The sequence below is a fragment of the Parambassis ranga genome, chromosome 1 (genome assembly GCF_900634625.1).
Source record: "Parambassis ranga chromosome 1, fParRan2.1, whole genome shotgun sequence".
Classification (NCBI taxonomy): Eukaryota; Metazoa; Chordata; class Actinopteri; family Ambassidae; genus Parambassis; species Parambassis ranga.
This window is the reverse complement of record NC_041022.1, coordinates 8,348,693-8,376,180: the sequence shown is the minus strand read 5'-3', so window position 1 is coordinate 8,376,180 and position 27,488 is coordinate 8,348,693. Positions and strand designations below refer to the sequence as shown.

The 27,488-nt window shown below is 41.8% G+C and overlaps 4 protein-coding genes across 8 annotated transcripts in view; all 4 read right to left on the bottom strand.

Annotated features, from left to right (window-relative positions):
• Positions 1-350: 350 nt before the first annotated feature.
• tdrd7a (tudor domain containing 7 a) lies at positions 351-10,587 on the bottom strand. The gene is made up of 21 exons (XM_028404497.1): positions 9,851-10,587; positions 9,603-9,747; positions 8,929-9,043; positions 8,699-8,791; positions 8,415-8,452; positions 8,267-8,313; positions 7,996-8,166; positions 7,065-7,877; positions 6,654-6,850; positions 6,101-6,293; positions 5,871-5,982; positions 5,521-5,732; positions 5,156-5,290; positions 4,838-4,921; positions 3,614-3,748; positions 3,407-3,517; positions 2,793-2,967; positions 2,436-2,587; positions 1,917-2,110; positions 1,611-1,771; positions 351-923 (listed from the first exon to the last, which is right to left on the bottom strand). Exons 1-21 carry the CDS (start codon positions 10,052-10,054, stop codon positions 691-693), a joined length of 3,720 nt encoding a protein of 1,239 aa, XP_028260298.1. The 5' UTR covers positions 10,055-10,587; the 3' UTR covers positions 351-690.
• A 512-nt stretch (positions 10,588-11,099) lies between these two features.
• Positions 11,100-15,957, bottom strand: stra6l (STRA6-like). 2 transcript variants are annotated; one of them, XM_028406173.1, is made up of 18 exons: positions 15,717-15,957; positions 15,460-15,538; positions 14,996-15,096; positions 14,768-14,898; positions 14,572-14,692; positions 14,455-14,500; positions 14,213-14,338; positions 14,033-14,109; positions 13,844-13,952; positions 13,598-13,751; positions 13,372-13,447; positions 13,222-13,303; positions 12,920-12,968; positions 12,426-12,543; positions 12,223-12,342; positions 11,938-12,101; positions 11,727-11,870; positions 11,100-11,637 (listed from the first exon to the last, which is right to left on the bottom strand). In XM_028406173.1, the coding sequence occupies exons 1-18, from the start codon at positions 15,755-15,757 to the stop codon at positions 11,402-11,404; spliced, it is 1,974 nt and encodes a 657-aa protein (XP_028261974.1). In that variant the 5' UTR covers positions 15,758-15,957; the 3' UTR covers positions 11,100-11,401. The 2 variants fall into 2 exon arrangements, with proteins under 2 accessions (XP_028261974.1, XP_028261983.1); XM_028406182.1 differs by having other exon boundaries at positions 14,033-14,106; positions 15,717-15,956.
• A 233-nt stretch (positions 15,958-16,190) lies between these two features.
• Positions 16,191-17,411, bottom strand: spink4 (serine peptidase inhibitor, Kazal type 4). The gene is made up of 4 exons (XM_028409637.1): positions 17,276-17,411; positions 16,833-16,864; positions 16,617-16,729; positions 16,191-16,370 (listed from the first exon to the last, which is right to left on the bottom strand). The coding sequence occupies exons 1-4, from the start codon at positions 17,328-17,330 to the stop codon at positions 16,325-16,327; spliced, it is 246 nt and encodes an 81-aa protein (XP_028265438.1). The 5' UTR covers positions 17,331-17,411; the 3' UTR covers positions 16,191-16,324.
• A 496-nt stretch (positions 17,412-17,907) lies between these two features.
• The window catches only part of LOC114438467 (ATP-binding cassette sub-family A member 1-like), a 31,679-nt gene continuing 22,098 nt past the window's right edge, over positions 17,908-27,488 (bottom strand). For 2 of the 4 annotated variants that reach the window (XM_028409854.1, XM_028409845.1), the window contains exons 19-49: positions 27,304-27,478; positions 27,087-27,218; positions 26,859-26,998; positions 26,632-26,769; positions 26,316-26,545; positions 26,149-26,221; positions 25,767-25,969; positions 25,595-25,646; positions 25,369-25,482; positions 25,021-25,169; positions 24,722-24,846; positions 24,464-24,562; positions 24,189-24,378; positions 23,994-24,088; positions 23,851-23,883; positions 23,638-23,743; positions 23,392-23,466; positions 23,091-23,260; positions 22,822-22,999; positions 22,597-22,712; positions 22,369-22,513; positions 22,146-22,269; positions 21,899-22,028; positions 21,572-21,755; positions 21,352-21,458; positions 21,111-21,252; positions 20,881-21,015; positions 20,672-20,775; positions 20,476-20,568; positions 20,051-20,294; positions 19,817-19,960 (exon numbers count right to left, since the gene is read on the bottom strand). In XM_028409854.1, the coding sequence (XP_028265655.1) occupies positions 19,817-19,960; positions 20,051-20,294; positions 20,476-20,568; positions 20,672-20,775; positions 20,881-21,015; positions 21,111-21,252; positions 21,352-21,458; positions 21,572-21,755; positions 21,899-22,028; positions 22,146-22,269; positions 22,369-22,513; positions 22,597-22,712; positions 22,822-22,999; positions 23,091-23,260; positions 23,392-23,466; positions 23,638-23,743; positions 23,851-23,883; positions 23,994-24,088; positions 24,189-24,378; positions 24,464-24,562; positions 24,722-24,846; positions 25,021-25,169; positions 25,369-25,482; positions 25,595-25,646; positions 25,767-25,969; positions 26,149-26,221; positions 26,316-26,545; positions 26,632-26,769; positions 26,859-26,998; positions 27,087-27,218; positions 27,304-27,478 (4,145 nt within the window). Of the gene's footprint in view, positions 19,961-20,050; positions 20,295-20,475; positions 20,569-20,671; positions 20,776-20,880; positions 21,016-21,110; positions 21,253-21,351; positions 21,459-21,571; positions 21,756-21,898; positions 22,029-22,145; positions 22,270-22,368; positions 22,514-22,596; positions 22,713-22,821; positions 23,000-23,090; positions 23,261-23,391; positions 23,467-23,637; positions 23,744-23,850; positions 23,884-23,993; positions 24,089-24,188; positions 24,379-24,463; positions 24,563-24,721; positions 24,847-25,020; positions 25,170-25,368; positions 25,483-25,594; positions 25,647-25,766; positions 25,970-26,148; positions 26,222-26,315; positions 26,546-26,631; positions 26,770-26,858; positions 26,999-27,086; positions 27,219-27,303; positions 27,479-27,488 lie in introns of all 4 variants that reach the window. The other 2 variants (XM_028409863.1, XM_028409872.1) reach the window with 2 other exon arrangements.

Below are 27,488 nucleotides of genomic sequence, written 5' to 3'. Positions count from 1 at the left end.
TATGGACATTTAAATTAATTAATACAAATAAATTTTTAAAGTCATTTTGTGTTTCTGTGTGTGTCCCACACACTATAGCATGAGGTGAACAGTGGTTCAGCCCCACTATAATAGAAGGAGTGTGTTTGTACGTGCACTAACCTGGAATTCATCGTTTTTACAGCATCCTGGTTATGATCTGTGCATGTAAACAGCTTATCAGTTTCAAGAACAGAATAGCAGAACTGTATAGACATGTGCAGAAACCTGGATACTGCTGTGATCATGTCACGGAAATGCCGTATCCAGAATTTAATCAAAGCCAGAAGCAAAACACAAAACATGAATGATCTGAAAATGAAATACTTCCCTAAAATAACATTTTATTGTACAGTTGTTCATCCTGAGACAAACTGCCAGAACGCTGAGAATGCGATTCAAACTTAAACTTGGCGGTGACATGCTTTAAGTCCAAGAACACCTACATGCTTCAACATGTTTCAACTGATTGTTTTTCAAACTCAAAGTGCAAAATGACCCACATCACTGCAAACAAAGGGCACAGCAAGCAACGAACAAACAGAATAATTACATAAAACACAAAACACACAGCATATCTTTAATTGTACGTGTGTACTGGTTCCAGTTATGTGGTAGACCAGACAATAATGGCTGCTGGATAATTAAACACAGTTTTGTAAACACAACATCTTAGGCAGCAGTGGAAAGCTCCCTGTCGAGGTTAGCCATGATGCTGTGAATCCAAAGATCCTTGTTCTCTACTGTGGTGTCCACCAGGTAAACCGTCAGCCTGCACTCCCACAGCTCGTTTTTACCCTGCGAAGGCTCATGCACGCTCTCCACCTTGGCTACCAGGGCTTGTTTCTCCACATGGTTTCTGAACAACATGGAGGCCTCCTCTGACCACTGGTGCTGTGTTACACCTGCATGATCAACAGCGGAAAAAAATAGATGTAGATGGACACAAACCAAGCGGACTGTTCGAGCAACAATAATAAGTTGACACATGCTGCGTCAGGCTGTGTTACCAAGGTTGAAAAAAGCTCGAATACGTATCAACAAGATCATTGCTTCACTGCCTTGATCTCAAAAGTAAATATCAAACTGCAATTCATTTTTATTTAACCTTTAACCAGATAAAAACCATTGAGATCAGGATCTCTTTCACAAGGGTGACCTGGCCGAAGGTAGAGGAGGAGCATGATTTGGTGCCACGGTTTTGCTTACTTGCCCACATATTGTTTACCTGAATGAGGGATGATAACGAGCCGGTAATGTTCAGGGATGTGGGTGCATATGTGCTTGTAGCATTTTAAAAGATTGAACAATAGGTCTGGCAGACACTTGACCTGTGTGGATTCTGTGCATCTGAAGCTTTTCCGCTTCTCCACATTCACCGCGCCTGCTTGGAAATTCCGACCAATCACACAACAGTTCTCAGACACGACCAAGAAAAAAGTTCTGCCCAGAACAAGCTGCAACAGCTCACAAATCACCACTCCAAGAAGAAAGTGATGTCATTTTCTTCTCAGAGTGCTGAGAGTAAGAACAAATTTCTCTGTTCTCGTGGAGTATGTAACAAGTTTAACATTTAAAGCTCAGAAACTCACCAGCAAGTTGTGCAGCAATTGCCTGGAAGGGCAGCTGTCTGAATTCCTCTATCAGTGGCCGGATGAGAGTCCTGGAGACCAGCTCATGTTTACCGTGGTCCAGCTCATAGACAGAAACCAACCCCTTAAGCAGAATCCCCTTCACCTGTACACGATACCAACTGGGCGAAGGCACAATGCATTCACTAACGTCACTAACTTATGTCAAAGCACATCCTTATATAATGTAACAGAGCAATCAAAAAGATATTTTCCCTCTAGGGGAAATATCTTTCCCCACATCATGTGATGTAACACCTTAATCACCTTTTGTCTATCTGGGCTGCATAGACCTCTCCCTTCTGGATCTGTGGGGTTGTGTGGTTCTTCCCTGTGTCGTTATAATAGAGAGTCATCTCTCCCATCAGCACCACCAGCTTATGAAGATCCTGCCACGGCTGCAGCACAAAATAACCAGGGTGACACACCACTGGCACATACACATCCATGTTCTGCCCAGACTGAAAGGAAACAAAGTGCATTTAATCTGAAAATCTGCTGAAGGTATTGTTTCTTTTTTTTATTTTAAATTATGAATCTAAAATGATAATGATTTTCTATTATTCTATTGTCTTTCATTCTGCTGTTTCTAAACAAAACACAGTCCAAACATTTTACATTTAAAGAAGATGTGCATAACAATGGAACTCAAGAGGCACAAAATACTTTAAATCAGTACTATTATCCCAGCCAAACAAAACACAATCCCAGATTGTAATGAGAAACCCTTTTTTAAGCCAACTTCCATTTATTTTAAGCAAACTTCTAAATAAATCTAGCACACACCTGAGGGAGCTGCAGTGGAGGAGGCAGTGGAAGAGGCTGGATCTCATTTTTGAGTGCGGTGGCCTCTTCTGCTCTCTGCCCCTGCTGGGTTTCAATAGTGGGGGTTGGGACTTGGCTGCTAAGAGACAGCCTCTCCACTAGAGCAGTGAGGTCTTGAAATTTGGAAAATACAGCTACATGTAAAAACACCCTGAGAGCTCAATGTCAGCATCAATGTTCTTACATACACACCAAAAACAACAAATATCTCAACATAGACTGTTGTGGGCTACCATGCCAGACTCAAGATGGATTTGTTCATATGATATAATAGTATTATATATTATTACCATATATTATTCACATGTACAGATCTACCTGCATCGCCGCTGTTGCTGATGACACTGTTGTTATCCTGCAATGTGGGTTTCTGCCAGAACTCCAACTGGGCCAGCTGATGGTTGACACTCTTGTGCAGCTCCTGACTGTCAACACCGATAAACAGGTACATGTAGACCAGCTTGTCGCCCTTGTGCTGGTCTAACTTCAGTATCTAAAAAAAATGCAAGTTAGAAAAAGAAGAAAACATAACATTACTGACATTATGGATACAGTATGAGGCTTTACAGTGAACATAACTGCTTTATAGAGTTCCACCAAGTAGCTAACCTGAGCAATTAAACAGAGAGCATGTCATAGGCTTGGGCAATATGTTAAGGTTTTGTAATCAGCTACCGTCACTGAGTCAATTGGCAGTTGCATAATATTTGTATGCTGTGCCTGGTGTTAAGTGATGGCTATCCAATGGACAGTTCAAGGATTTGGACAGATGAAAGACGCCTCTGCATGCAGCTTTTAAAGGACCAAGTGGTGGGGATACATAAATGATGAAGGTATACAACAACACTGTTTCAGTGTACTTACTCAAGATGGTTTCTTAGCACCAATCAATCAAGCGGCTTTTTTTCCAGGCTGGTTAAACTTTTTGTTACCTTCATTTTACAGTCTTCGGAGCCCATTACTGCCTCCTTCACCTTCAGAACAGCCTCTGGGCTCCAGTCTCCCTCTGGAACAGGGAGGTCAGCCATGCAACATTTAATAGCCTGAGGAGAACACACGTTTGAATCTTTGTGTGTGTGCACTTATTGAGTACAATAGAAAAGAGGCTACTAAAGCCATGAGGCTGGAAAACAAATGACCTGTGGTGGGATGATGGCAAAGTCTTTTAGACAACGAGGTGGGATCTCTCTGAGATCAGTGACTTCCACAGTGGCTGGGACACCAATGTCCATGAAGAGAATTTCCATTACTCTGTTGCTGTACATGTTGGTGATCTACAAGCCAAAGAAAAGAAATGTAAGTTTTATATATTCTGCATCATATATTCCTGGCAATCAGACAGACTGATCAGAAACACCGGGGCTCCACAGGGGACCGTCCTCTCTCCCTTCCTCTTCACTCTCTACACCACAGACTTCAACTACTGCACACAGACCTACTACCTCCAGAAATTCTCTGATGACTCTGCAGTGGTTGGATGTATTACTGGTGGTGATGAGAGGAAGTACAGGTCCGTGGTGGATAACTTTGTCACCTCGAGCGAGAGCATCCACCTACTGCTCAATGTGACAAAGACAAAGGAAGGCTCCAGTGACCCCTACCAGCATCAAAGGGGTCAGTGTGGAGGTGGTGGAGGAGTACAAGTACATACCTGGGAATGTACTTAGACCACAAACTGGACTGGAGTAAAAACGTGGACTCTGTTTACAGGAAGGGCCAGAGTACTAAGGCAGCTGAGGTCCTTCAACATCTGCAGGACGATGCTGCGGATGTTCTATGAGTCTGTGGTGGCCAGTGCCATCATGTATGCTGTTGTCTGCTGGGGTAGCAGTCTGAGGGTGAGGGACATAAACAGACTCAACAGAATCATCAGGGAGGCTGGCCATGTTGTAGGAGAGGACCTGGACTCTCTGACAGAGGTGTGTCAGAGGAGGATGTTGCCCAAAATAAAGACCATACTGGACTGTCCCTCCCACCCACTCCACACTGTGCTGACCAGCTACAGGAGCTCGTTCAGCAACAGACTCCCACGATGCACCACTGAGAGACACAGAAGTCATTCCTGCCTGTCTCAATCAAACTACTGAACTCTGAACTGTAACAGACACTCAGACACTGTACATACTGGTATATTCATGTCATGCTCTTTACTATGTAAATAGTAAATATGTTGTTCTTTAGATACAACTCAGGAATTTAAATACTATCTAGGTATTTAGATATTTATTATACATTTCAATTTATCTTTGATTTCTATTTGTCTGTAACAACAAAGGAATTTCCCCTTGGGGATAAATAAAGTACTTCTGATTCTGATCACAAGTTTTAAGCTTGTTGAAAACTTATTTATTTGTGATTCATACCTCTGCTCTGGCCCACTTTCCTTTATAGCGTGCAAGACAGACCTTTCCAGTGAAAGGTCTGGACACCAGGGACTCGGATGTCATCTAGTGGGAGAAATAACAATCACACTTATTAAAAAATGTTTTGAAGAGGTCAATTTGAGTTGTGTGTAACAGCGGGCAGTAAGTAAACGGAGGCAAAAAGCAGTCACTGCTGGACAGACAGAAAACCCATTTGTGACCGGAACTACAAAATCAAAGCCAGATCAGAGCAACATCTTTTTAGGCACAATTAAACCACTCAAACTTCAAATGTATTCGTAGTTCTCTGAAGTATACCTGGGAGATGAAGTAGGTCTCAGTTTCTTCCAGTAACTTGGTCAGTCTTGCAGCTCCTCTGGAGGGCAGCTGGCAATACATGATACCATCTGCACGTACATTTGTTATGCGCACACCCTGATAGGTACCATTCACCTACAGACATCACAGAAAGTTACATGTATGCCATTGAAATTGAGAAAACAACTTCTGTAGCACAAAGGTTTTCACAAGCTATTGACATAAAAAATGTGCAACTACACCACTCTGTGGTAATACAGAGTTTGTAAAAAAAAGTATGACAACTACTCTGACTTGCAACCATTCGTTGGAACACAAACAAGCCTCCCAAAAAGAAGGCTTTCTTTGGCCCAATGTAAACATACAGCCAGGGGGTTGTTCATGGTTGGGTCCTGTAGCGCTTTCAAGCAAGTGGAGTTGATGTTGACGTCATCATCCTGCGAAGTGTCATAGAACACTGCCACAAGCATCTCATTCTGTTGACATGGGTTTAATGATTCCATCAGCAGGATCTTCCCAACTGCCAACTTGTCCAGTGAAGAAAGCACCAGTGGATTGGAGCTGAATGCCTCTAGACCTGAGAGGAAGATTAATAAAGATGGAGCAAGAGTAAAAAGTGGTCTCTTGTTTAAATAAAAATTAAGATGTTAAGATGTTTTGTTCACCGACATCAGTAAAACAGTAAAAAAAAATCATGTCTTTATTCCCTATGTACCTGCAAGCATGACATTAGTGGCTTGAAAGGGCAGAGAGAGAAAGTCCGGATGCAGCTCTAGCAGATTGGACTTATTGGTCTCCACAGAGAAGCCATAGTCCATGTAGTATACCTGACAGAGAGAGAGCTCTTTAGATGTGAAAGCACTGGCTGATGGCTAAGGTATTTATGGTGCTTTTACAATAAATCACTTTACTAAATAAATGCAACAAGAAAAGAAAGCAAGTTACCTTGACTTTGCTGGGGTCAATGGCCTCCAAGACCTGTCCTCTGGTCAGCTCATCTCCATCATCCCCTCTGACTGCTGTGAGCTGTCCAACAGTGAGGTTGGATAGAAGATGTTGCTTGGAGCTTTGGCTGTAGAAGGATTGCATGGCTTCCTCCATAGCTTCCTGGGCGTTGGAGTAGTCTTCGCCTACATACCTGAAGAGACCTTAAACCGTTTACTTAATACTGCTTTAAAGGAAACAGCACAAAGATGTTGTTGCAGGTACTTGTTTTTTAACCAAGTAACTCTGCAACATAATCAAGCTGTTTACTGAAATCATCTGCCAGGCCCTGTTAACCCTTCCTTAACACCTTAATTAAATGGGACAGAGTAGCAACCTAATAAACACACCTGCAGATCACATGATTTCACTACAGATTGTAAAAGATGTTCAGTTTCTTCCAAACAGATGTCAACATTAGCTCTTTGCTATATTATACACATGGCAACAATATAATGGATTAAATAATGGGAAATGCAATTAACAAGTCTGCATTATTAACAATGTAACCTACCTTATAGTGACAGCATTGCTACTCTTGGCCTCAGTAACCAGCACAGAGGGATACTGCATTGAGGGAAAAAGCAGAAAAGGAGGAACCACTGGACCAATAACCTCTAGACCAGAAGGGAGGGGATGACTTCTGCCCTGTTGTGTTTCTTGGCCATCTGTGGGTTCCACGTCTGCTCTGCTGGAGTAATACAGGATGGCCTGACCACAAGAAATTGCAGTACATCACCAACAGACTCACTGAAAGACAAGACTCCAGAACTGGAGTGGAAATTGTTACAGCAGTGTTCTCTCATCACCGGTCTAAATCAGCGTTAACTGTGAGGATTAAAAAAATCTTCTAGTTCACATTCTCTCTACCGAGACAAAAAGTCTATTTTGTTAACTCAATTACAATGTGCCACCTAATGCTTACCTTCTTCTTGTTGTTTGGGATGGGGTACTCCACAGAGCATATATCAAGCAAAAGAGACAAGTTTTCCAGTATATGTTCAGGAAAAGGCATCTTGTACATGTCCATAAAAATCTGAGGCAAAGCATGGGCCCACAAGCCAGAGTTGTACACGGCAAGAACCTCCTTTATTCTCTGGCGCACCTCAGCTGACACGCTGACAGCAGACTGGGGACAAGGGGCAGAATGGGAGGGAGCAGAGACTGTGGCCCTTAAAAGAAGTGAAACGTCACAGCCTTGTTGGAAAGAGGATGCTACTACAGAAGTGCTGGTTGATGCCATGCGAGGCTGTGTAGAGGCTGCGGGCTCAGTGCATTGGTTGTGGGTAGTGGCAGGTGAGTAGTTGTGCTCTGACTCACATCTACTGTTGGCATTGATAAATGGGGGCAGCTGGGGAACAAGGGCTGGGCTTCGTAATGTGACTGGGGACAAGAGCTTTCCTGAGGAGGCAACAACAGGTTGTGGAGAAAAAACAAAAGTGGGCTTCACCAAGGGGCTTCCTGGGGAAACTCTAGGTTTAGGCACAGGGAGGGAGAGGGGAGGGGAGGAATCCTGGCTGAGTGTTAAGCGTTGTGTAGAAATGGGCGCAGAAATGGTGGTTGGACAGGTGGAGGATGTTGGACAGGTGGAGGATGTTGCACAAGTGGAGGATGTTGAACAGGTGGAGGATGTTGGACAAGTGTTGGTGGTGCTATTCAAAGGGACCGTAGGGGGCTTGGGAGGCAGAGGAGGGTAGATCAGTGAGTCAGCGTGGCTATTGACAGAAGGCTGCTCCACCTGTGGAAGCCAGTGAATGAGACAAAAAAAAATAACATTTTCACCAAGTCTGAGCTGCAAGTACCTACATTTTATTATTATTTCCTTTTTAATAGGGTACCTTCAGCAACAGACTCACCAGACAGATGTCTGTCCACTTTGGGAGGTCTATAAGCACCTGAGGATGGAGCTTCTCACTGAACATTTTGCTGTAGACTTCTGACAGCTTCAACATCCACAGTCCACTGCAGTACTTCTCCAGAACTTGTCTTATTCTGCTCTGCACCAGCTCCACATTATACAGACTACACTGGATGAAGACATAATTGATTACGTGTGCTAAATTATTATTTAAAGACTGATACTATGTGCTCTGTACTTATTATGAGACTTTCACTGAAATAGTCTACCTTTGACTGGGATTTACTGGGCCTGGAAACTTGTTTAGAAGACGTCTCTGAAAAATAACGCAGAGGTTAATTTTTGATATGACTTTAGCTGGTTGTGAGTTATTCTGAAACTAATGAGGCGAGTGATTAAAAAAAACATTCCACATACCTCTGGCATTGTTGCCATTGACCATGCTGTTTTCTGTCCTGTTTGCAACAGAACAGTCTTTAAGCATTTTCATGTGAACTAGGTGTAGTTCTTGATGCATCAATAAGTTAAACAGGGGTGCATTCAAATCATTTTGTGCTCTTTTTAAATCACTTATATAAAATAGCCACATATTCTAATCCTATCTTGTCTGTAAGTCTGAAATAAAATGTGCAGACCATGCTCTTATAATTATTTACAGAAAACACATCTTTTGAGATGAGTTTGACTTTGTTTATGGTTACCTGTTAGTTATGATCTTCTGTTGTATAGTTGGTTGGGACACAGGCGGTCTGTGTTGAACAGGAACAGTGGAGCTTAACCTCTTATCAAACTGCCTGATGTTTATGAAGAAGAAGACATGCAAAGATCCCAGGAAATGTATTAGACATACATACCCTTGGCTTGTACCACAAGTAAATTAAGCTATAGCTCATCACAGCTTTACAAATACTACAATATCAATTATGTGTACCTGTAGTCTCCTGAAGCACTGACAGCTCTATGGCCACCACGAGGCACATAACGGTTTGCTGTCCAGCTAGAGGTACTGCCAGACGAGGGCTGGCGAAGAGAAGACCTTGGCTTCACTTAAAGATAGAAAGAATGATAATAGATCAGATTAGAGGGAAGAAGAAAAAAAAGGCTGAGTGATCACTCAGAAGGATACGTTTCCACCTCTTATTTCTATATTAGAAAGCTATGTGCACTAAGCCTACGATAATCTGATACACCAGATGATTTGTTCAATTGAACCATCTGGGAGGTTGGTTTAGGAAACGGTTGGGAATGAACAAGCACTTCCACAACAACACTTGAAAGGTGATGGAAAAAAATCATGTCCGTCACAATCTATTCTAAGGTGACGTCATTCAATCAGATTAACGGATTACCTGAGAGGAAACAGCCAGCAAGTAACCGTCTGTTAGCTTTGATATCCTTGTAAGGAGAACATTCAGGTAAAAAAAAACTGGCACACCTGCTAGGAATGCCTGACAGAACACTGACTGGTCTGATCCAGGTGATTTGTGCATATTTGTGATTTTTTTATATGTCATGAAACCTAGCTGCTCTTTAAAGCTAAATCTAAATCTAGCACTATATAAAGTCTGTTTGACATTCCTAATATGTCCAATACAGAGCTCCTACCACTGAGCATGTAGAGGTTGGAAGGTCTGAATCTCATCCTGCAGTTGACAAATTGGGAGCGACCAGATTTCTTAGAGCTCTTCTGTTTGGCAACAAGTTCAGCGATGTGTGCCGTCTCCCGACACACTGCAGCAAAGCATCTCAGCTACGGAGTAGACGGAGTAGACAAACCATGTAAACATTGAGAACACTGCTGCAGAAAAGAGGTAAAAAGCAATCAGACTGAATAAATGATCTTCAGTACTCACCTCACCCATGCGGTGCTCCAGACGCACCACAGAGGGAATACTTCTGAGATAGTCCTCCAGCTTTGAGTAGCCCAGTGTCACCAGTGGGATCCTCTCTCCACACATAGAGCTGAACTCTGACTGTACTCTGTCAATAGGAACGCCCTCCTTGGAGGACTGCAGGACAGACCTGAGTAATTTTTTGACAGACTCACTGTCCAGCATCTTGATAAACAGGGACTGACAGACAAACAACACAGCATTAACAACACAAGATCAGACTTCTTTAGAAACAGGAATATTTTTGGTGACTAGGTGTTTCAATATAACTACACGGGGTCTATATGCAAACAGAAAACACACATAACACTGCTTCAATGAGGCCTCTACTAAAGTGCGTCCACTCATTTTATGACATTTAACAGTTTTAAGGAAAGTCGTTAGCTAACCAGAGAATCACATTTAGCTAATGAGTTGTTAGCAGGGTGAAATGTGTGGGCCGAAAGGGGCCTTAGCAGCTAATTTCGCGTCTTATGTTAGCATTTCGATTGCAAACTCTTGGTGTTTAGCCAGGAAGGCGTAGCAAAACAGGCGGAACATACGGTGCTATCGGTGAGGAAAGCCACATGGGGAAAGTTGAGTACCGTTTCACGCAATCCTAGACTGGCTCGAACCGCTGCATAGCTAAAATGCAGAAATAATCACTGAGGAAGATGAGGCCAGTGTGGGCGGAAGTCCGTAGCTAACAGTTAGCTTAAGACAACGCGTTTGCAGCTAGCCGTAAAAATAAATATTGAAATTTCGCTCCAAAGTTGACTTTTATTACACCAGCCAAATTCATCTGTACAGTAAAGTTAATATACATCTATCGTAACACATTGGGATGTCTAAATGTTAGGAATACCTGTATACGCTTGTCAACTGTCCTTGTCTTCGACACTAAAGTTACAGGCAGGTAACGCCACCAAGTTCAAAATTACACTTCCTGTTTCTGCGTCACAATTTTAACAAATTGAATGAAACATTTAAAATCAAATCTAATGTAGTAATATCAATGCTGGAGTAGCCAAATCATGTCCTTTTAAAAAAAAAAATGAAATCATGAATCGTTTAAATTTAACAATATGCTGCCTTCAGGTGCAGTCAGAAACTTGACTTTCAAAGTTATTACTATGAATTTAACCAAATAAATTGCTCAAAACATGCGATTTTACCCATTTATGAACATTAATAAGAGTCAGATCATACACAAAGTAACAAGCAGAATAGCTTCGTTCTATACCCCTGTGATCTTTATTTAAAGTGTAAAGTGGCAATGCAATGCAAGCTGCATGTGTGAGTCTTAGCTTGGCTATTTCACAAAGACACTGTTTGGATTTCTGGGAAAAAAGCACACCTGCAATGACGGATTATTGCTATTTGTGCTGCCAAATAGAACAAAATGGGGAATCTTGGGGAATTGACCTACATTGTACTTTTGAAGACTTCATAAAGTCAATATAGAGTGCCACCATTAAAGGCCACATCATTGTCAGCTGATATTTCTGACAAACCAGAATCCAGAGGTGCATTTTAAGATTCTTCTGCTTGTGTGACTATGATCTCTGGTGGTAACACTGTCTGGCGGCTCTGTGCTTGAGATGCCATCACCCAAGCCCGCACCACTGTGTCCGATGGGGATGATGGGGATGTTGCTAATGATGAAGAAGTTGAAAGATGGTGCTTTCTGAGCAGGATCAGATGAGGGTTTCTTAGAAGGGTGTAAAGCAACGCCCAGCGCCTCCTGACCCTACTGTTCACAGGGGATTCTGGAAATGATGATTTAGAAGAAGAAAGAAAAAAGATTAGTTCGAAAGCTCACAGCTAAATTGCAGATGTGAAATCAAATGTTACTGACCTGGTGGAGTGTTGCTGAACGTGGAGTATGCAGATGTATTGTGTCTCACAAGTGTTTTAGAAACCAGCAGCTGACAGAAACACACCATGACTGGATTATTGTGATAATGGTCAGCAAAGATCATCCCGATCCACGTGCTGTAGCCTAGAATATAAGAGATACAGTTAGATTTATACTGTTGTTGTTTCGATCGTGTTGAATGTAAACTTACCAGCGTCCATGTTTTCATATCCCCTCTGCATAATGGTCCTGTCTATGCGGGACACCAGCCACGTCCCCACCACAATGCTGGTGAGCAGTCTCAGTATGCAGTTGCTGATTCCCATCACCACGTTGTAGAAGAAGAAGAAGTAGTTGAAGCAGTGGAAGGCCTTCCTGGGGAGCATATAGATTAAACTTATAATTAAATGGTATTAATCTGATCGGCCACATGTTTCTTTTTGATTTGAATGTAATTCTCTGTCTGCTTGTTCCAAAAGTTCAACCCTTTACCCACCTGTTGTTGAGAGCCAGAGGTTTCTGCTTATCTGTGGGAGACAATTTGTCCTGAAGAAAGAAGATCTGAACCAGAACCACTTGAAGAATCACAAAGCTGATCACCAGGCCGATGGTCAGACTGTCACGAAAAGGCACAAAAGAGAAAAAGTTAAAAAAAAATCAGTGTATCCACCTATTTATATACTCAAATAATAACCTTACACTATGATCCCCAGGTTGGTGAGCATGGTCAGTGCTTTTCCATGCTGTATAGGAAGAACCAGCGCATAGACCAGCAGCAGAGCCAACAGGAAGTGGACAAAGTGAACAATCAGGTAGCCTAGTGAGAGGAAGAAAAACTGTAATCACATTTAAGGGGTTAATTACTAAGCCTGTAATTTAAACTGGAGCTTCCTGTATTGATGCATTTGATTACTTATAGTAATATAGCTGATATTGTTGGCCAATGTCACATACTGTAATACAAGGGGGGAAAAATTATTTTAAATATGGTGTCATTGCGTGGTTTGTCCAGCAGAGGGCACTCTAGCTCCTTGAAGGCTATATTGCTGAAACAAAATGTACCCTTTGCAGTTTAAACTCCATGTTGGCATGCTTAGCTGTAGTCTGTCAGTGTAGAATATCTATCTGTCTATACATATAAATAAATCTTGTTTTAAAAGCACAGAGTGTGAATCAATTATTTATGATCTTACCCCACAGTGTAAAAGCTATTTGCCATCCAGAGTATCTTGCAATAGAAGCCTGTAAAAAAACCAAAAAAAACATGTTCAATAAAAGAGACGCAGAATAACATTCCCACACAAATGTCTGTCTGTTTGTGTATTCAGATTTTCTTCACATTTGAATGACACACACTCATGTGCACACACTTTTGAGGCCACACTTCTTGCCATGTTGCTTCCAATATGTGGGAAATACTAATAATGTGTCACCACCCTGAAGCGTGTTTATCCCTGAATCATTTACCTCTTGTTTGAATGTGTGTTTTACTTACTACACTGATGGCAGAGCTGGGGTTGTGAAACCTCTCTGGAATAAAACCCCTCTGTCCTTTCCACAGTCTCTTCAGGTGTTTCCTACAAGGAGACGATACGTCCACCAGTTAAGGGAAACTTCGATTCAACATTTTATAAAAGTCTCTTACCTGTAACACGCCAAAATATGGAAGGTATAGGCGACAGAGTTCATACTGGCAAAGATGGTGGTGGCCAGCCACGACTCTAAGATAAAGAGAAAACAAACAAAAGCAGGTTTTTAATCTGGTCATTTCTTTCTGACCCCTGTTGGTCCTGATCAGTTCTAACAAAAGGAATCGTCTCTCAGATCTGCTTCACACATTCACAGCAAGTATAGGTAAATCTTTGACTCACTCCTGGCTACGTGTACAAATTCTTCCAGCTGTGGTATCATGGCTCCCAGTGTTTCAGTCTCATTACAGGACTCAACCAGGTATTCCAGTGTGTTCTTCCATTTGTCCACTTTGTCAAAGACAACATTACTGAGACTGTAGTCCGCAAGAGTCATCTAGAGAAAATGGCAGGAACAAAACATCAGATCAATACAGCAAAGGGTTTGCACTAAGTGGAAGAAAATAGACATGTTGGTGTTTTTTTTACCGTATACAGGCCTACGAGGGATATAATAACAGTGCCAATGATCCTGTTGGGGAACTTGAAGTAGGGATCCCACTCGTACACTCTGCGCTGAAACCAGCTGAGAGGCTTACTGTGATACAGAAGAGAGGGTCAAAAACACTCTGTACCGATAAACACTAATGTAAAGAGCACATCAAACCGGTATCCTGCCTGTGTTTGGGTGTTTTCCTCAGCAGTCTCTTCACATGGTTCACCTGGTGCACCTCGATCAGCTCCTCAGTGTCCTGCTAATACATTCATCATGTTAGGATCAATTAAAAGGCGTCTTAGGTCAAGCAAGAATATAAAAAAAGGTTAAAGTTCTAATGTATGTGCATCAGGTGTGCTGACCTCTGGCTCCAGCTGCTGCCGTATCCGAACAGCTTTAACCAGCATGTAGATAAATCGCCCCAGGAGGAAAATGAGGGAGAGGATACACGGCCACTGCACGATCACCTTCTGGTATTTGCCCAAAACCTTTAAAAACATACAAACTTATTTATTAATGTATGTTTGTGACTCATTTCCAGCTAATTGATTAGTGTAAGTTATGTTATGCAGGATGCTCTGTGGCAGGTTACATACTCACCTACCTTACCATTGGGACAGGTGATTGTGTCCCACACTGTAACGATGATCCTGGGATGAAGAACAGAAGCATGTGACAAAGGCCCGTCTCTAATATAAACGAATATAATATGAATATTTACCAGGGCAGAGAGTAGAGAATTCCCAGGACTGCCCCGGCCATTCTGAACGGTGTGGACAGGCAGGCGAAGAAAGGGAAATACGCCAGGCCCACTTCCAAAGCTCCGATCAGGTACACAATAGCTGAGGATAACAGTCAGAGAACATCAGCTGCTTGCATCCTCATGGTAAATAATGTTGGAGGAGGATGTTTTGTACCTCTGGCCCAGGGCGGGACAGTGAAGGGGATGTATTGTTCAGAGAAGAGCAGCAGGACGCTGCTTGACACGGCACCAAATGCAAAGCCATAGGACCAACGGTTACTGAGGCTGCCTATAGTGTCCAAAGGCCTGGTCAGAAAATATTACAGGAATAGAAGTAAAGCCATTATAAAGGTTATAATACTGTGAATTCTTCCTCTTATTTTCACTGCTGTCATTGACTTACACCACAATACCAAAGCGACCCCGCAGGAAGGGCAGTCTGTGGTCAATGCCCAGTCTTTGGGCCCTTCTCTGGAGGAATGACAGCACTCCTGCAATCATCGCCTGTACGACAAGATATCAGTACATAATACACACACTACTGCAATCACTGATTTACCACAGATTGAGAACTGGCTTCAGTTATCAGTTCAAATCTCTGAACCAGGAAAGACATTGTCAAAAGGATAATTGTCTGCACTTTTCTGCTTTAATGGTACTCTAAACATTTGACACTACATCAGCATCTGCCTCTATCACCACATCCAACACTGTGTTTGTGTGTAGTTTGACATCAAACAGGTTGGCTTATTATGCCACTTCGGGGCAAACACTTTAAAACAAGATGTCTCTATAAATAAGGGCATTACTTGTGGATCAGCTTGTTTGTCTATGTGTTCAGGTTAGAATGACATGATGATGACTTACTGCAGGAATGAGTGAAAGATGCAGGAGATCCACAGAGATTGTATTTTGACAGTCCTGAACTACGGAGTCATTGGAGAAACTGTGACAGAATGAACATGAACGTGATGTACAGAGAAGAAGAAGCAGCTGAGAGTAACTACTGCACCGAGCAACCTGCAAATCATTAACCGTTAAAAAACACATAACGCATCCATAACTTCAGCTTCACGTTCCTCCTAAACAGAACATGATGAGCGTCTGTAACACAGTGTACTTACACATGATCCTGTGAGTGTCTCATCATGAGCAATGACTCCATTGTTTAAAGAGAAAAGCTGTGTTTCTGCTGAAGTCAGGAGCAGCTGTTATGGACTGTTGTCACTTCTCCATTTCCCGGTTTCAATCATGTGACTCACACATTTGACCTTTGACCTCAACAAATCATATCTCTTGGTTTTTACATGTGTGTTTTGTCCTTTTTCTGCCGGCGCTTTGTTCTCTCTCTCGCTCTCTCTCTCTCTCTGTAAGAAACACAGCAGTAATATCGACCGCTGTGTTACTCAGTGAAAGGAGGGTAAACAGTTAACTCACCAACGCTGATAACCGACCGGGCGCTCACCTTGTGCTGGCACAAAGGAATGCACGAGATAAGTCATTAAATAAACTTTTATTTGCTTTTCTCTATTTCTCGTCATGATATTAGCTTAAAACTAATTGTATTTGTAAAGACAAAAGGAAAAACACCACATGGGTATTGCTGCCTTAAAAAGTGATTTATTGGTCATTGCGCATGTTTAGGACAGTTGGAATCATTGTAAATGTTCCTTTTTGCTTCATGGTCAGCTCCTGATTGGCTGTTTGGTGGTGACATCACCAGCCTCGGCGCTCAGCAGCCCTCCTCCTTGACGACCAAAATGTCCATCTTGGTTGTTCTAAAGAGAAAATCATGACATTCATTCTGTCAGCTGGGGGTTAGTGTCAGTGTGGGTTAATAAAGAGAAAATGAGGCCGGTCAGAGGATTCTTTCTGGAAAATCAGACCTGTCACTAAAATTAAGAAAAAATTATTTCACCACCAGAGGGCGACCAACCCCCCCACCCAAAAAAAAAAAAAAAAATCAATTTAGCCAACCAAGTTGATGTGAATGCAATGTGTGTGGAGCAGCTGTGTGTACTCACTGCCTCTGAGCACACAGGGTACACTCGTTGGCATAAGTGTTTCCATCGCTGCCGCACACAGGAGAAAGGTTCAGAGGGCACGCCACAATCTCCTCCACGTTAGGGCAGAAAGGCTGCCAGAAAAGGAGACATAAGATAAGACGCCCACAGGAGACATTCACACACAGTAAACTCATTCATTCCTATACAAAATAACTAGTCTCTATATTATGTCACCTTTCTCATATGCTCAGAGGTCTTCTCTGCACCTTTAAAACAAACAAACATGTCACTTCATGACGCTGTAAAAGCCAGCTTTGATGCAGCAAGCAGGAAACAAAAACCGATTAATCCTCTATTAATCTATCGAAGAAAATAAATAACAAATAAAACAGTGATATCATCTACTAATGTAATACTGATGTCAGGGAACTGCATGTAATTGTCCTGTATGTAAGTATATGTTAGACTGAAAAGTGCCTATGAAACATTTGTATGTATAATGATATAATCTGATGAATTGATATAGTTTTAGACATTGTAGAGAGCTACCTCTGCCGTAAACTTTAAAAATATGTCAATCTTTGCTTTATAAAACAGACATTGCTCCTGCTGACATACACTATAATACCTGAGAACTTCCTCAAATAAAATGCAAATGTCAAAATTTGCTTTGTTACCTGCTGTCACGCAGATGAGTAGAAGTCCCAGAAAAACAAGTCTTGCAGCTCTCATGATGGATGAACAGCTCAGAGTGAGAGAAACCTGAGCACGCCTCTGTTTTACTGGCAATTTACTGTAGGTGTGGGTGTGTTTCTGTGTGTGTGTGGGAATGCTGCAGATGAAACTGGACACACACACGCACAGCATGTAAACTCTAGAAAGTCACACACACACACACAGATATGTGTGTGACCTTTTGTTGAATCACGATCCTACATAAGCTTTAGCATTATTTGGCTAAACAAGGCAAAGATACTTTACTTTTTCAAAATGTATGAACTTTATTAATGTAAAGAGTAACTATACACAATGGGTAACAGACTCAAACAGCTGTAATACTTAAAAATGTAAACAAATAGTAATATTGAACATGAGAAGAAAAAAAAACACTCCACCTTAGTACTGTCCTGCATTTCACTTTTTTTGTTATTTTTTTGGTATTTTTTTTTACATCTCTGCTTTTCAGCACATAAGCCTCCACTCTTGTAATCTTTTAATGCAGCGACATAGCTTAATTTAGTCTGAATCATGTCAAGTGCAGATTTGTTTTCACATGTTTCATTTGCCGCAACCAAATCCCCACTTGTTGAAACAAAAGGCTACTATAAAGTGCTTACATTTAAAAAAAAAAAAAAGAGAAGGGATTTAGTCGGGCAAGGATCAAATCAGACCAGAGCATTTATCAGATTAATTTAAACCCTGGATATGTGTTTTTTTTTTATTATAAAGCATTGTGAGCACAATTCTAATTGACGTGGTCTTCACCCGGCTTATTGAGATTTGACAGTACCATTAACTTCAGTGTGGCAGTTTCATGGATGTGGATAGACAACAAGATCAGAATTTGGCAACATCACCACAGCAGAGGATAGAAAGAACTGGCAGTCTAATTCAGACTGAATGAAAAAGCATTTTTTTTAACATGTGCTTTTTTTGTTTCAAGCTGCTGATTATGAAGAGGAGGAGGAGGAGGAGGAGGGCTCCTGTGATTTAGCTGATGTATGAATCAACTTGACAAAAAACAACAACATCCAGCCTCCTTGAAGTTTATGCTGGTTGATACATGTTCAGCTCCATTTTGGCACATTTACTGTTTGTTCACTCCACTGGTAACATTATTTTTTTCAAAACTCAACATCACAAAATTGCTACTGTACATAATATCCACATCGGTACTGGCTCAGATGGAAAACATGGTGCCCTCACTCATTGCCACGATCACATCTTTCTGCTTTTTACAACTCAATTTGACCGTCAGTCAGCAATCCAATAATAACAATAATGAAGCAGTCCATTTTCCATTTGTACGCAGATCTGACAGCATGCGGCGACATATACACACTTAGAAGTTCAGGTGTATGTGTCCCTGAGGAAAGCATGCAGTATATCACATTATATATCCAGTCCAGGTTCTTCAGCAATCCTCATCTCCATCTCTGATTAACCTTCACAGGGGCACGGTGAGTGAAAACAAGCCAGTGTAGCACACACATTGAGATTTTTCTTTGCTGATGGACACCATTTAAAAACACATATTTTTTGTTGTGCTTGGATGTATGTTGGTATCGGTCTTACACATTCATTGGCAGCCTACATACTTTGTTGTTTTTTTTAATGGAGTGCTCAATTTTCTCTCTCTCCACCTGTATAGGCACTGTGCTGGACAATGTCAAGGACACCATTAACAACAAAATAAAAGTAAACGGTTAGCAGTCTTAATTGTTATCCAAACAAAGAAAGAAAAAAAAAACGAAGTAGAGGTTATGTTTCTTTAGAAGACTTAAATTAATAATTAGTAAAAATGAATGACGATTGCACGTTTGTGACTGTAACTGGATTGTAAAATGCTTTTTTTTTTCTATCCATGATTTTGCACTATAAAACTGTGTGAAGAGAACTCCAGAGAGGTTTTAACCCTGAATAAAAAAGTTCAGTCCATCTCTTTAACAGCTGGCAATGAATGATCCGAATCAGTTTTACACTTTCACGATTTTTCGACAATCCGACCACTCACTACTGCTAAACTACAATAAGGAAAGGGGATTAAACACCACAGATATCTCCTTCTGTCGTCCCTCCCTACCTCTTGTCCATTCAGTGAGTAGCCCAAACTTTCCAGTCTAATGCAGCTCTAAAATCCTGCTGTTGTCACTTCAAGTTTTCTTTCCTCTCTTCCTGTCTGTCTAGTGAAGGAGAAGCACCTGTCTCCAACCCTCACGGAAATATCTTCTCATCTTAAATATATTTATACATATTTCTTGCATTGATTTGCATTGAGTTTTCATTGTTTCAGTGTCTGCCACTTTGCCTTTTCAAGAGGCTGTGCGATGATGTGCAGGTCCACTGAGAAATGATAATTAAAAAAGACTAAAAAGTAGAAATAAAAAAAAATGAACATAGTTCTTCTCTCCCCTCCAAGAGGTTAGTGGTCCATATTTTCTTGGTTTGGGGAGAGGTGGGTGTAGCAAAGTGACTCCCACTGGTGGTTTGTTGTGGAATCAGACACAGCTCTCCCTGGTCTTGCTGTCCATGAGGAAAGAGTTTAGCTGGGAAATGTCCACTACAATGGCGTCCCGCTTGCTCAGATGGACATCTTTCAAATGGTCCTCGTCACTTTGGTCCTTGGCAAAATTTACAAACACCTGCAGGAGGGGAGGAGAGGAAGAGAGGAGACAGGTTAGACTGTTTAAATCGATAAAATACAGCGTCATTTTGAATAGAAGCTTGCATACTTGGTCTAATGTGGTCTGAGAGACAGAGTAGTCCTCTATGCTGAGTGCCTCCTTGTTCGTGGAGAGCAGGGAGAAGATGCGGGCGAGGGAGGTGAGGGATGAGGGAAGCTGGTACTGCAGCATGTTGCGGTGTTTCTCCTTTAGTGTGCTACCAGGCAGTTCCCTCTCAATGAACTCCATCACCGGCCGGAGGTCTGGGTCCGGCCCCGCCACCCGAAGGATGATGGTGTACCCATCACCAAACCTGAATAAGAACATATTGCATTATTATAAACACAACTTTTATCTGTTTGTTTGTGTCTGTTGTGTTGCAGCAGTATTAAGCACTAAACACCAAATAGACAATTTTATTGTTACAATACAGAGACACAGTTTAATGAGAAGTGTGTGTGAGTGTTGCTCAATGTGCAGCTGTATGTTCGCACCTGTTTTTGAGGTGTTGCACGCTGCCCAGACATCGGAACCTGCCGTTGACCATGATGGCCATCCTGGTGCAAAGTGCTTCACACTCCTCCATGCTGTAAAAAAGAAAAAACGTTATTCATGATGTTAGAGATGCCTGAATCTGCTGGTATGTTGATACATAACAATATATTTCAGAAGTGAGATGCCCCATCTAACCTGTGAGAGGTCAGGACAACAGACCGTCCTTCTTTGATGATGCTCAGGATGGCATTCCACAAGGCACGACGTGCCTTAGGGTCCATGCCTGTTGTTGGTTCATCCTGTTAACAGGAAAGAGGGAAAACTCAGTTGCTGTTTTAAGATAACATAATCATCAGAGATTTTATCTAAAGGGCATGTTTTATGAAAACATTGTCCCCACTGACCAGAAACACGACAGGTGGTCCTCCGATGAGAGCAATGGCAGTAGACAGCTTCCTCATGTTTCCACCACTGTAGCTGCCAGCTGCTTTGTCCACATATTTGACTAAACCCAGTTTACGGATGCCCCATTCTGCCACCTAGTGGATAGGACAGAGTTAACATGAGTGTCTGCTTTGTTGTCATAAAGAATAAAATAAATGATCATTATTTTCATTTATTGTTTGCTGCTGACCTCACAGACTTCCTTCTCAGGCACTCCCCTCAGGATAGCATAAAACTCCAGGTGCTCCCTGCCGGTCAGCAGGTCATTGATAGCATCAAACTGAGGACAGTAGCCCATGTTCTGATGCACCTCATCTATCTCTGTTGTCACACTGCAAGAAAAAAGACCAGAGTTAATATGTTTTATAAGTACAAATACACATGATCCATGTATTGAAGGTTGTCTGATAAAATGATCTCATCTCTTTTACCTCTTGCCAGCCAGGTAGGCCTCACCACTGGTGACCACAGAGTCTCCCGTCAGCATTTTGAAGGTGCTGGTTTTTCCAGCTCCATTCACGCCCAGCAAACCAAAACACTGCAGGAAGGAAAGACGGTTGAAGTGTTGACACTTGTAATTATTAAAATATTCATATGCCAGTGTGTTTGTAGTATTTAAGTATAGGCTCTCCTAGCTGTTTTTTTCTGTACCTCTCCAGGAGGGATGCCAACACAGAGGCGATCCACCGCCGGCTTCTGCTTCCGCTTGTAAATCTTGGTGAGCTGCCTGAGCTCCAGAATGTCTGACTGTCCCCCACCGCTCAAGATCCTCTGTCGCTCTCTGGCCACATCCTCATCTTCCTCTCCAATGGGCTTCAGATGACTGATGGATGACCTGGAAATCCCATTTAAGATTTAAGACTTTTAGATTTAAATCTTTCCCCCACAGATAGTTCAGATCCAAATCCTATATCAGCATGTTTTAGTCAGGAGTGCTAGGCTATGAAAAGAGGAACAATCAACAAGTATATCACTCACCTGGTCTTGAAGCAGAAGTGGTACTGAATGAGGACTGTGATACAGAAGAAGACAACACCCTCTATGGCCATCGCAAACAGGTTCTTTCCCACCATGTCCCAGGCCAGAGGAGAGCGGAATCGGTTTTCACCTACAAGAGAACAGACAATTCAGCATGTTTCTTATGTCTGTCTGTCAAAATCAATAAGATTATCTATATATAGATGCTGATAATAAATATAATAATATAATAAATTTCTGTACTAACCAAATCTCTCCAAAGCGTCAGCCATTGCCTGATTCTTCACCATGTCAATCAGTCCTCTACCCAGGCAAAAGTGAGGGAAGATGAGGAACACGTTCTTTAAGATGTCATTGATGCCACCAATCTCCTGAAAAGGGGAATGTCAAAAAGAATTCAGTTTTCAATCCATTTTTAATTTGCAAAATATTGCCAATCCATGAGTCTCCTGATAATAATCATTGCTTACATTGCTTCCAAACAGCTCCAGGACAAATGTGGACACGCTGCCATTGATTCCTATTAGGATGTTGACACTGGTTAGAACCACATAAGCTGTGCTGGGAATCTTAAAGAAGAACGAGGCCGGGTACATCAGAGGGGTAATTGACCACCTGGAGAAAAAATAAAAATCTTTAGAAATAAAAATAAAAATAAAGACAGAAACAGCCAAAATGTAGTTGTTAGTCCAGTTTACCCATAGAGAAGCAGCAGCAGGGCCAGGACAGGCAGATTGGTGGAGGAGACGTAGGCCTCTTGTTGGAAACACATGAAGATAATGATCACCAGTGTGGCTGGAACAATGTAATTACACTGCAAGAGAAGGAGGAAAAAGTGAGGGAAGAAGTGACTCCGTGTTGCATATCTTGCACTGAGTGGAGCCAGGCTTTTCCAAGGGTCCATCAACAGAATAATGACTTACCATATCCCAGACAAAGTTGGCCAGCCAGTACAGGAAGGGCTGCACTCCACTGATGAACTGCATGTGTTTGGCCTTGTTTACTCTCTCCTGGATGAGGAACACTACAAAGCTGGCAGGAACAAAGGACATGGCGAAGATCACACAAATAGACACCAGTACGTCTACCGATGTTGTCATCCTAGGAAGGAAAAAAAAGATTGTTGAAGAATCTGTGTGAAAATATAAAAAGGTCTTTTGACTCTCCCCTTTATATTGTATGTGATACTCACAGTGCGACCTGGGACAGCTGCTCCTTGGTGAGGTTGAGTGGATGATTGTAGGCAGTGATGCCAAACTTTGTGGGGTCTTTTCCAGCCGGCAGATTTGCTCGCAGGATGCCATTGTTCATCACATTGAGGAAGGAGCCAATGCTGTGCCAGCCTTTGTTGTTAAACCAAATCTGCAGGTAAAAACAGGCAGATGTGAGATTTCAGTTTCTGTAATGTCAGTGCACAGAGCATCATGGAAGTAAGCTAATAGGGTGAGGTACTGTTCCCAAATTATTTTTCTGTTGAGTGTATGTGTGCTAACCTTGACGTTATTCTTAGTGTCCAATCCTTGGATAAAACTGGAGAGACTGCGGAAGAAACGATCTGCTGCTGTTCCCTAAGGAGGAAGACAGAGAAAGAGTCAACACGTGGGTAAACCGACACGGTTTAGACCCAACACAATGAATGTACCTATAACACAAACTCAAGTCATTGCAGGCATTTCTTTTCTAATAACGTTCTAATAAAGTTTAGTGTAGTATAACAGTAATGTAATGTAATCTCTTACTCTTTCAAGGTGGAAACGTCTCCTCAGATGGGCAATAGCATCATCGACTTCTTCTTTGTTGGAAAGACACAGAGAGCTCCTGGCACCCAGTGAGAATCCTCCATATCTGTAACAGAGAGCAGAGTATTTTAATGCTGGTGAAGGACACTGCAGAGAGGCATTTAGTTCAATACTATCAATACACAAATAAATGCATCCTGTCTGATAATGTACCTGAACTCATTGACCCAGATCTTGTTCTTCAGGCTGTAAGAGAGGAGGATAAATATTCAATGCTTAATGGTTCCACAAAAGAGAAAAATGCATGCATATATATTGTCAGGGTAGAAGATGATGCTTCAACTGTCAAATGTTACCTCTTGCCGATGATCTGAGCGTAGGTTTTAACCAGATAGTCTGACACGTTTCGGCCAGTCAAATTCTGCAGAGTGTCTTTTTCACTGATCTTCATCTGAATAAAAAAAAACAGATAAAAAACAGTAAATTATCTGTTTTTGAGTATCATACTGCTCATAATTAAACATATTTAAGTCCTGTTTGATGTCACTAACCTGCGGAGGTGGAAGTCCCCCAGCGCCAGCTGGACACTCAGGCAGCATTCTCTTGCGACCTTCACAGCTGCACTCACAGAAGGGAGAGGGATTCTCCATGGTCCAGTTACCATTGTCAAACATGTCTTTCACTCTTTGGGAGACCTCAGGGACTGACCACTCATCCTCAACTGCAGTACATGGAGAGTCTCTGAAGCACAAAGAGAGAAGAGTTAATGTTTAATTCAAAATGTATTTTTTCTTAAACTTCTTAAAAATCCATTCCAAAAACGTACGGTATGGGCTCTCCTTCCATGCAACGTGTTCCAAAACCTGGTTTGCTTGTCAAGACTCCCAAGAGTTTGTGGGTGTGCGGGTCTTCAGGCATGTCATTACTACAGGAACACAAAGAAATTCGTTTTTTTGACTGTTTTGAAGTTGCAGTTTAATAGGTAGTGTTTTTGAGAGATGATTTGATTTAGGTTAAAAATTGTTTGAGAAGATGCTTGTCTGGAACTTGATGTTTTTTTCCCAGTCAATGAAGGTTATCTTACCTGATGAAGTTAAACTGTTCTCCATACATTCCAGGATCCAAAGCCAGGCTGGGGTACTTTCCAAATGGAGGAACGATCAGGCTGAACACCAGGGCGATGCACACAAACACTGCAGGAAGAACAATCTAAAAAACAAAGAGAGAATTTAAAATCATCAATAATCAAGAGAATTCTACTAAACTAAAACATCTCAGAATCAATACTTTAATGCAATAAAACTTTTTATGTTATGTTATGTTATGTTATGTTAAAATTTTGCATGATTAGTGCAAGGCAAAAATGCTTGGGCATCAGCATACCTGAGCAAAGAAGCCTTTTCTGGAGCGCCGAGCATAGAGGAATCGTTTCCACAGTAGTGCAACAAACTGCTGTCTCTTCAGACTCCAGCCTTTGACCTGGTATGAACCTTTGCCATCTGTTCCACTGAGCCAGTCGGTCTCACGGGATTCTGAAAACAGACACCAGAATACACATGAGCAGTCTAGTAATGTGGTGTCCTAATTTTGTAAAGTTAGTTTTGTAACACAGATCTGATTTCCTGCATTTTGTCTCTATTGAAAGCAGTGACTTATATTTGGTGAATATAATCCTATGAATGACAGAAACAAGTGCATTGCTATGATTGCATCTTGCTAGTGAAGTTCTACCTGGGTCACCTTCAGAGTCATTGAAGTCAAAGTCGTCCTCAGTGAAGGGCTTCAGGCAGCTCTGGTGGTCTCCAAATGCATGATGACGACGAGTCCTGGTTGGTACTACTCCATCTGGAGCCACAGAAACAAAATAACACATTAAATATTTTTGAAAGTGAAAATATTCCTTTATAATCAGAATGATGTGCACAGTATTATGCATTTTAACATCTAGGAGTCTCACCTGAAAGCTCAACAGAATCCACTCCACTGTCCTCAGCCACTTTCAGAAAAATCTAGAAAAAAAGAGATTAAAACATTAGTTTAACTGAAAACAACTGAGTGGGCTGCAGATGCATGAAACATAATACATACACACCACAGTTATTAGAGAAGGGTAGACAGATCGTTCTTACCTCTTCCAGGGTGGTATCAGATATTCCATAACTTGATATTCCCAGGTCAGTGAGGCGGTCATCAAGCTCATGGAACAGTTCCACAAAGGCTCCATCTTTAGCAGACTGGTAAGGCAAGACATAGGTGAGTTCATGGCCAAGATCCTCCACCAGACGAGCCTCTGGGACATGCTTGAAGATCACATTGGAAATAAGGGAGACATCTGTAGGAAAGAAAAAGCAGATAAATGTGAAATGTAGGTTGAAGGGAATTAACTAATCAGATTTTTCAACAGGGAATATGTGACATTTTTCTCATCAAGCTCATGGTGACGGCATGGTGATGATGTTTTTTTATTTTAAAATAAAAGTAGTAGAAGTAGTTTCTTCAGCTAGTTCTTACCAATTGTGGTGGTTTCACTCTCTGGTTCACTGCCCAGGCCTGCATCTGAACTGCTTTCTGATACACTGTCCTCCTGAACAAAACAAAAAAGCAAACAGGTAAGAACTCACTTACTAATAACACATAAACTGTGACATCTTCTTAATTGTGTCACACATGCATCTTACCTTCTCTGTTTTCTTGCTGTAAGAAACTGTGCTTGCGGAGTTCCTACAGGATTGAAGAGTCAGGTCATAGTCTCTCTTGACCAGGGTCAGATAGTAGCCTGTTCCCAGCTGGGTCTTCAGGAAGAGTGAGGAGCCCACACAGCACAGCTTGCCATGGGAAATGATGGCGATGCGGTCACCCAGGATGTCAGCTTCATCCATGTGGTGAGTGGACAAGATGATGGTGCGGCCTGTAAGAGAGGCAAACAATATGCTTACTGATTCCTTTTCCCTAATTTTCCTGTTATGTCACAAAAAAAGTCAAATGTTAATTTACCTTGTCGATATTTGAGCAGCAGGTCCCAGATGCCCCTGCGTGCATAGGGGTCAACACCAGCAGTAGGTTCGTCCAAAATCACAACCTTTGAGCCTCCAACAAAAGCCAGGGCCACTGAGAGCTTCCTCTGCATCCCACCTGAAAAACAACAAGAAGGAAAAGTTAAACATAAAACCTACAAATAATTGTAAATAAGTCAAGGATAAAAACTTTCAAGCAAAACTGACCAGACAGAGTACTAGTGCGAGACTGTCGTTTGTGAGGCAGTCCAACATCGTTCACAATTTGTTCCATCTCGGCCTTCACCTTCTCTTCTGGCAGCCCCTTCAGACGGGCGTAGAACCAGATGTGCTCCTCTACTGTCAACCTGGATTACAGAAAAATCCAATAAATCACACTACCAACAACAAACAAAAAGTAAAGAAAAAAATATAGCCCTGATTATGAATACATACATGCTGAATAGTACGTTGTGCTGTGGACAGACACCCAGATTTTGTCGGATGGTGCTGAGTTCATTGCGGATGTCTTTGCCCAGGATATAGGCTGTGCCAGATGTGGGTGGGAACAGTCCTGTGAGGATTGACCTATCAAAAACACAACAACAACAACAAGTCAATCACCATTTCAAAAATGACTGCAGATATATTGCCGTTCCTGTGTTTATCTTACATTGTTGTGGTCTTGCCAGCTCCATTGTGGCCAAGGAAGGATGTGATCTGTCCTTCATAAAACTTCAGAGACAGTCCGTCCACAGCCAGCTTGTTGCCATGGCTGTAGACTTTTATCAGATTTTCAATGTAAACACCTGGTTCAATGTGGTTTGGCTCCTCCTCGATGCAGACAGCTGCAGATAT